The sequence below is a fragment of the Apaloderma vittatum genome, unplaced genomic scaffold (assembly GCF_000703405.1).
Source record: "Apaloderma vittatum isolate BGI_N311 unplaced genomic scaffold, ASM70340v1 scaffold8058, whole genome shotgun sequence".
In the NCBI taxonomy this organism is placed as follows: Eukaryota; Metazoa; Chordata; class Aves; order Trogoniformes; family Trogonidae; genus Apaloderma; species Apaloderma vittatum.
In genome coordinates this window covers 44,234-53,279 of record NW_009731176.1, presented here as the reverse complement: position 1 = coordinate 53,279, position 9,046 = coordinate 44,234, and the positions used below count along the sequence as shown (strand labels likewise).

The 9,046-nt window shown below is 37.2% G+C and overlaps 1 protein-coding gene across 1 annotated transcript in view; it reads right to left on the bottom strand.

The window, feature by feature from the left end:
• Positions 1-469: 469 nt before the first annotated feature.
• The window catches only part of MICU3 (mitochondrial calcium uptake family, member 3), a gene marked incomplete at its 5' end in the record, with an annotated part of 41,563 nt that continues 32,986 nt past the window's right edge, over positions 470-9,046 (bottom strand). The window contains 2 exons of the mRNA XM_009875094.1: positions 470-708; positions 7,092-7,166. Of these exons, the coding sequence (XP_009873396.1) occupies positions 7,098-7,166 (69 nt within the window). The remainder of the gene's footprint in view (positions 709-7,091; positions 7,167-9,046) is intronic.

Here is a 9,046-nt window from a genome sequence, read left to right as displayed (position 1 = left end):
AAGGATAAATTAAATATCATAGTAAGACTTGAAGAATCTGAACATTATCGTCCATACAGTACAGTACCTTTCCTAGGTAAAAACCTATCATTCACATTATACCTGTAACAGCTTTACTCTTTTCAAAGTAACAGCTTTGTTAGCTTCTAACAATTTGTACATTCAACTCGAATATAATTGTCACGCTACTGAGTGTATTCTCATTCCCAGCTTAGCATAAACTTTTAATAGTGCTCTTCTGAAAGCAAATTCACAGTCTATGCTGATGCGGGTGGTTTCATTGCCAAAACACTGCCTATCCAGATGTAACACTTACATTGGTTTCTTTTAAATGACAAACACATCTCAAAATAACAAAAAATAATATTCAAAATATGTTCTTAAAAAAAAAAGACTTCTGCTAATCAGGAGATAATTTATCACTTAAATAAATACTGAAAAGGAGTTGTAAGAGTTGATGACTACATTAAGTGGAAAAGAAGTCCTGTGTTTTCTACTGCATCTGGAAGATTCACGATTAACCGGGGTTAGTTTGTTCTTCATTTAGAATTCATAGGAATTAGTTCTAACCAGTGCAGATATTCCTTCTTTCTTCCTTTACCTCAGCATATCTCGTCTCCGAAATTGCTTCCATAGATCTCTCAGATGTTCACTGGTTACAGTCATCACACAAGAGTAATATTCCTTCCAACCATACTTTGGAGACTCCTGTGAAAAGCAAAGCACATACAATTGGAAAAAGATACTGCTCACTAAATTCCTTAGTATTACACTGAATTTGACTCAGACTCATACAAAATAGAGATATGTTTTAATATTAAATCACGAAAGATCAAATACTTCTATGGCTCAGAAGTACTTCTCTAAAATGAGGGCTATAAATCCATACACAGCTTATGTATTCAGAATGCATCCTCACCTCACAGCACACAGCATTCAACGAAAAGCCTATGTATATTAAAAGCTGTAAGAAAGGATTCCCTCTTTATTCAAGTATCATCTGTTCTCTCTCTCTCTCTGTTTGTTTCTTGCTTCTTCATGTCTACACTGCGCTAAATTCGCTTCTAACACCAAATAAAAAGCACAGAAAATTACTGATGTTCATAAAACTGAGTCATTAGCAAAAGCAAAATACAAAATAGGCAGATGTTAGGAATACTTCTTTATACTAGGCTACCTTTATCCTGAACTGCACTGTAGGTCACTGACATTAATAAGTGCCCACTGAATGGAGAGGAATATCATCCAAAGGCTGGCTTGAGAGATTTCACTAGGCCCCACCTGTCTATAGTTATCACTGGACCTCATAATTTCTTCCACTATTCCTATTTTCACAAGTAGCACAGTTTACAATTATGACAGTAAGTACAGAAGGATGGAGAGAGGCTAAATATTACATCAGCTGAGGAAAGAGACTGAGTAAGGAAGAGGAATTACAACAGTAGATAGGTCAGAAGCATTGACAAGTAATTTTAACCTGTAATCCATTTTAGAAATTAAGTCCAGTATCTGGAGGTATATGGTTACAGTGTCAAGGTACTGTCTGTCTCATAGCTTGTTTTGGTTGAGCTGAGTGAAGAAGTTAAAAATATTGCAACACTGCAGTATATTAAAACCAACCACTAAAGAGTGAAGCCTATATTTCACTTATTCTTATTACTCATCTTGTATAATTAAAAAGCATAGAATGTTACCCAGAAGTTGTAAATATTCAGAAAACTATCTATTACACAGCTGTATACCATCCAGATTTTAAATGAAATGTTAGAAATGATACTTGGATGAATGCATAATTCAGTTGAGATTTATGGTCAACCTTATGAAAAAACCCTGCATTACTTGCAGCATGCATTGCATTATTTAAAGAAAAGCACATTCAGTTAATTAATTGGTACTCTGAGATACAGAAGAAGGGTGGGTTTTTTTATGAAACAGGTATGTTCACAAAAATCAGTAAAAGAAACAATAAGGTACGTCAACTGTTCATCTGCTTATTTCTAATGTATGCATCACTGTCGTATCTACTCTCAGTGTATAGAAGCCCTGGAGAGTACATTTTGTCGATGTACTCTGCAATGCTTTCAAATTTCACTGGAACATTTTCCTCCCACTGTACCCAGGTATGTTTTAAAGGTTCCAGTCAGTTTTAGGATCAAAAGTCTGGATTCTGTAATTTTCAGCTACTTTTGTAAGATGAGTCAGGTGTGCCATCACACACTTCCCACTTTATTTGCTTTAAACAAGAGGTAGGCAACAGTCTCTTCAACTAGTAAGCAACAGCCTCTTCATTTTTTTTAAAGCTATCTCTTAAAATAGATGTACTCAATTGCTGTATATTAGGAAAGTATAGAAATAAAACCCTTTCAAAATATTAACTAGATGACACATCTTAATGTTGCTCAACTGAATGAAGTATTTATGACTAGAAACACGACTAGAAATGAGGTTCTGAATCTATGCTTGAGTCTTTCACGTCTTTCTCAAAATGAAATTTCCTTCCCCAATCAGTCCCAAGACTCTGTCTATTTATTCCTTCCTAAAAATGTTTAATCAGAAATTTAGAAGCCCCACAAAATTCAGAATATCTAAACCCCAGTTCTTTTAATGCAAAAATGGCAAGATTTTCAAGAAATTACTAGGACTTAGAACTTATTTTCTAGATTTACAATTGTGACATATAGTATTTATATTCAATAGTGTAGAAGTCAACAAAATTGGAATTATAGCTTAAGTATCTATTACAGTTACTGAGCACGCATATAGTTTAACAAACAGCCAATGGGATTCTGGAGTGCGTTAGGAAAAGTTTGTCCAGCAGATCTAGGGAGGTTCTTCTCCCCCTCTACTCTGCCCTGGTGAGACCACACCTGGAACACTGTGTTCAGTTTTGGGCTCTTCAAGAGAGGCAGGGACCTACTGAAGAGAGTCCAGTGGCGAGCTACAAGGATGATTAAGGAACTTGATCATCTCTCCTATGAAACAGACGGAGAGAACTGGGGCTGTTTAGCCTTGAAAGGAGAAGGCTGAGAGGAATCTTATTAATGTACACAAATATCTGAGGAATAGGTGTCAAGAGGAAGAAGCCAGTCTCTTCTCAGTGGTGCCCAGTAATAGGACAAGGAATAATGAGTATAAGCTAACACATAGGAAGTTCCACCCCAACATGAGGAGAAAATTCTTTACTGTGAGGGTCACGGAGCACTGGCACAGGCTGCCCAGAGAGGTTGTGGAGTCTCCTTCTCTGGAGACTTCAAAACCCACCCAGATGCGTTCCTGTGTGGCTGCCCTAGGGGATCTGCTCTGGCAGGGGGGGGGGGGGTTTTGCTGCCCTAGGGGATCTGCTCTGGCAGGGGGAGTTGGACTTATACGATCTCTACAGGTCCCTTCCAACTCCCAACATTCTACGATTCTATGAAACAGTACTGTCAGGTGGACTTGAACCCCTCTTGAAGCTGGCCTCTAGCATCCTTTTCTGGAAATCAACTCTGAAAGGGTTTCATTAGGAATTTCTTCCATAACCTTTCATAAGGGTTATTCATTCAAAGAGAAGAGCTCTCACCTCTGTTTGGCAGTTCCCTACCAACATGTTTTTCTCCCAGCAGTGTAGGCAAAGAAGTACCTGCCGAAGTCAGCGGGTGTGTGCCCTGCAGGGAGGGCAACGCAGAAAGACACACTATCCAAAAACGTTGCCAGCTGTTTGGACCACACAGAGCTTGTACAGTTGTGCCCCAAGGAGAGATTTTCGTTAGTATTACAAAGGTATAAGGGTATAACATTCTTTACTCTGTTAAGTAAATTGCATTAGTGCAATTCAGCTATATGTAATGTATAGCACAACTGTGCTGTTTATTCCTTTTCAAGGTGCAGATTCCAAGTATGGTATGATCTATGGTATGTATGCCAAGTATCTTAATCTCCTTCATCAGTGTTGTACATTTACCACAGAAAGTATATCAAAGCACAGACAATTATATTTGGAAAAAAAGTAAAATTAAGAGTTACTGTATTGGACCTAACCTTAGAATGAAACTGCAGCAATTTTTGTATTTCACACACATTTACACGGCTTTTTGTACATCAGCCTGAAATTTAATTACCCAATTGAAACTCCAACGACTCTGCTTTTATTAACTTTTCAGTTTATAAACTGAACTGAAAATAATTATTTTTAGAATTATGTAAATTTGCTTTCACTTCACACTGTCTGGCAAAGACTGGAACGAATTCTTTCTTCTCCACAGTAACTAACTCCAAATCACTTCACATGTGTTTCAGCTAACGTTTTCATCTCCATTAACTGACATTTGCAAGAAACTTTAATAAATATTTACCAATCTGAAGAAGTGCTGTAACTTAAGTAACATTTTGCACAAAAAGAAAGCAGAACAGCTAACAACTAGATATATTACTGTAATTCATCACAAGAGACAAGGAGCAGTGATCAAGTGAAGAGCAGTAGCTGACTAACGTGCCTGCAGGGAAGATGGGATTTTACAAATTTGACATTTACACTGCACTCCTGAGTGTACAGGGAATGGATATCTGATACAGACCTATACAAGTAAGCTTGGGTACCAGAAGCATTGTTGTTACAGCAGCCAGGAGCCTGAGGTGGGAAGAAGGGCAAGGTAAATAACCAGCACCCTCTACACTATGTGTCAGTGAGGCTGCCTGTGGCCAGGTCATTGTGCTGAGAACTAACCTGGTTTTTCTGTCTGTCTCCCAGTGCATAGTGTAGACATACTGTTGTTCGTACTTTTTTTTCTTGAGAATGACTTTATATAGAGAGAATAAAATCTCCCTTTAGAAATCTCCACACTATATTCTTCTCCCAGTTCACTCCATCTAAAATGATGAATGAATTAACTTGTTGCCTGCATTTAGATCTCTGTCAAGGTGTCAACATATGTAAACCTGATGCTTTTTACCTCAGCCTCTCCTTATTAGGCTTAATGATTAGATATTGGATTCTTTTGTGTCACTGCGTTTTGTTCCACTTGGTTGCGTACCCTTCACTGCAATTATTAGGAAAGCATCATGACTGTACAGCATTTTGCCAGTTTCCTGTAAAAGCTGTTCTGCATATTGAAAAGTTTACAGTTTAAACAATACTTGATATGCAACTACAATGTAGGTTGTAGCAGAATTAGTGGGGATGAAAGACAAAGTACTCCTAAAAATGATTTTTAAATAACATGGGAAAAGAAGTTTTGAGAGTCAAAAGTTTCAGAGAGATGAATTTACATAGAACTAACCTAAACCCACAAATTTCCTCTTATGTGACTGGTGAACTAGATGACTAAACTGTTGATGTAACTACTTCATTTATACTTTCCAATATACATTTCCACTTCCCAGAAACCAGACGTTTTGTTAAGATCAGATTTCCTCTTCTGTTCTTCACATATTAGGACAATGCTTGAGTATCTGGGTTATACTCATAAAGAGGAAGTATGATTTAAAAAATGTTAATAGTTAATCAAAATAATAAAGAAATAATCCTAAGGATGCAAATGTTATGAGAAGAATGTATGCAGATGAAACAGAACTTTTCTTTCTAGGAGGATGTAACACCTAGGGAAGCCTGGACATGCCCCAAGTCATTGTTCCTGATGAATTTCAGAGAACTGGCCTGTTCAAAAGATGTGACACTTCACTGAAAAAAATAAAAAATGCATGAAATGTTCCAAAGAACACAGTTTAGGATACATGACATGCTGTGCCACAGAAACAGGTCAATAGTTAAGATATATTTCCTTCTCCCTTACCTATCTAGGTAAGGGACCCTGGGTCTACAAAAGGAAAACATCAGTGGGACTGGTGAGCCGGCGGGCTACCAGTCTGGGTAAATGGACCTCAGTTCTCATCCTTATAGACTTAGCTTTTCCACTGTGCTGGAAACCAGCCATCACCCCAGAAAAACAGACACCCTGCTTAGTGCACTGACACTCCCTACCTTCCTGCCATGCAGTTTTGGAGTCAGGGAAGAAAGATTTAAACCAGAGGCCGAGGAGGCTCAGTGGCATACAAGTGCTCAGAGAGGTATATGATTGGAAAGCGCATAATTCAGAAGGTCAGATGCCCAATGCTGATGTATGGAGGCATCTGAAGAGGGTTATTTGACAAGGAATCTCAGTTTATTGCGGTATCTCAGAACTAAAAACAGTGAGGGAACAACAGTGAAACCCTTCAGGTCCCATGAGCACATGAGATGTGCTGACTGCTCCATTGGGTCAACTCACTCCAAGCCACTGGCTCTGAGGCCTTGTTTGTCATGGTGTACATTTCTTCCCACTGCAAAAGAATGCATCTGGGATCTACTTTAGCTGTTAACAGTCTTTACAGTATTTACTGTAAAGTCTATAAACAGGAAAAAAGTGCTGGCACTGAAACCTTAAATTGCAAAGGAGCAAACTCCATATAAGAAATGTCTGTCAATACATTTCTGCTGTGTCCACCATGTGAGAAAGAGTTTCACAACATAGCTCCAGAACACTCACACCACAGTTTTTACACTGAAACCCACAGTACAATCTAATGCTACAAAAGAATATTCATGTGGTGGATATGCAGAAAGAAGCATGGTGGTGTGGACACAGTGCTTCTTTTTGAAAATTGCTGGTACAACACTAATAGCGCCAAAACCACATTGTTTTCAAAAGTATAACTATAAATCAGAGTAGAACCAAATTACTAACAGTCTCTCAGAAAGAAAAATCTGCCTTTACAGTCTTCACTGGTAAGTACTTATTAGCTATATGTGTCTGGGAAATTAGTGAAAAGCAGTCACAGGACAGACAGAAAACAGCAACAGAAACTACGAAAAAATACTTTTCCCTTTTCCAAACATAGCACAGAATCACAGTTGGCTTACAAAACAGTGACAGCGTGAGTCGGTCATTGCCAACTCCAGAACAAAATTCTACCGCTTCAGTCAAAAAAACACGACGTGATGCTTTGAGCTACTACATTGCTTACAGTCAGATAACCCATTCCTGAATCTTGGAACAGGAAACACAGCAGTGACAGTTTAACATTCAGCCATTCCTGCAAGCATGCCAGCACACTCAGACTGGGCGGCTAACACATACCGTCATTTATCTGCTATAGAGTTCCTTCCTCACGCAGGATTTGAAAGTGGTATACCTCTGTATAGGTTTGTAGCCCTGTGGAGCAGAAGATGGAGAAGTGCGCAGATGCAGACAACATGTGAAGGCAGCCAGAGGTAAGCATAAGACAACAGTATCATGAAAATACAAAAAAATGGCTTTCAGTGACAAATAGCTAGAAGATAGTATGTGCTCAGTAAAATGTTTATCATTTAGTCATTACATTCCAAATCTTTCAGTTTAAAATGGAATTTATAAAGGAAAGGGAATCTTCTTATTTATTTTTAATTTTTAAAAAAGGAAATCACTATTTTAAGTCAAATGGCAAGCAAAAATAAAGCTGTTCCTGTCTGCACATTTTAGTAAATTATGGCAACAGTCTGAGTGACCACTTGATGGCAGCATAATATACTAGTTTGCTTCGAACTACTAAAACCAAAAAAGGTTTCAGATTATAATACAATATTCAAAAGAGAAATTTTATTTGATAATTTCTTTAATACCATTGCTTTTGCTAAAACATATGTTAAAATTAATATTTATTATCCTCCTATAGGGGGCAGTACCTGACCTTTCTCAAGTTTACGGCTAAGCTTTCAAACAGGTGAAGCTGGTAGGTACTGACTGACCTTCCAAACCCGTTTCATTGCACTTGTGTAACTCTTTGCTCTTAAATATGTTTGCTTTAGTCAGGCTATATAACTACAAAATGCCCTTTTGTATGGTCCCAGTCCCAAGATCTGATGCCTTCGAGATTCCTCTGGGCAAACATTTTATTAAAACAACTTTTTCAGAAGTTGAATTACTAAGATGTTGATTGTAAAATCGTATTTCAAATCATAGGCTTGTTTTAAACTGTTATTTTTAGATGTTTTTAGAGTGACAGACAGATTTGGGCAGACATTAGTTGTAGGATACTTAACATTAAATCTGGCAGTTACACTTCATGAACAGGTTCAAATTTCTCACAGCAAAAATTTTCATATTGCTACAAAATACTGCATGAGCATAAGCTATAATGTTCTTTTACCTTTACAATAGAACTGACTAAGCCTTAATATGGATTCAAAACACAGTTATCAACAAAGAAAAGGTTAGTGATTTGTTAGTTTTGATATAGCACAAGACAACATTTGAACCCTCCACACTGTAGGAGCAAGAGGGAAAACTTTTACTTGTCCTCGCCACACTAAATACTGGATAACTGTTAATGGACAAACAATAGGAAGCAATTTGTCCTGAGCAAAAGATTCTTATGTGTTTTCTTCTTTTCTTTCTAAAAGAAAATTGGAGTGGTTGGGGGTATTTATTTGAAAAGACAGTTTTTTTACTCCTACTCTTGGAGGTATGTGTGAAAAACATCAGGTTTGTGTGAAAAACTTACTGGAAATTATAATTCCTAAGTTTGATACTGTAATTGTCTTGGAATACTACTGATCAGTGAAGAGAATGCATTTTTCTGAATAATCTAACAAGTCTACATGTAGGCATGTCTGAATGTATCTGAATTATAGGACCAAATCACAATCATCTTTTATGCAATCTGATTAAAATTAGACATAACATTTATGAAAGACTGTGCTGTTCTTCTGAACATCCTTGGTTGTTCTTTATAGTTCTTTTCCAGTCCACTTGAATATTTTATAGTGGCCTAGGCAAAAGTAAGATCCATGCATAAGACTGAACAGTGCTAGATGATGTAGATTCTTAAGGATTATATGTGATTTCTGCCATGCATTTTGTGAAATTGAAACATGAAAGTACATTTACAAGAAGTACTCAGTAAGCAGACTGTTTTCTGGTTAAATTAACAGACACTGCACACTTACAGTTAATAAACAATTAAAACATAGAGCTGAACATCTTGAAACAGTTATAAAACAATCATCATTCCCACACCGTAATAAAAGGAATTAAGGACCAATAAGGAAATAAGT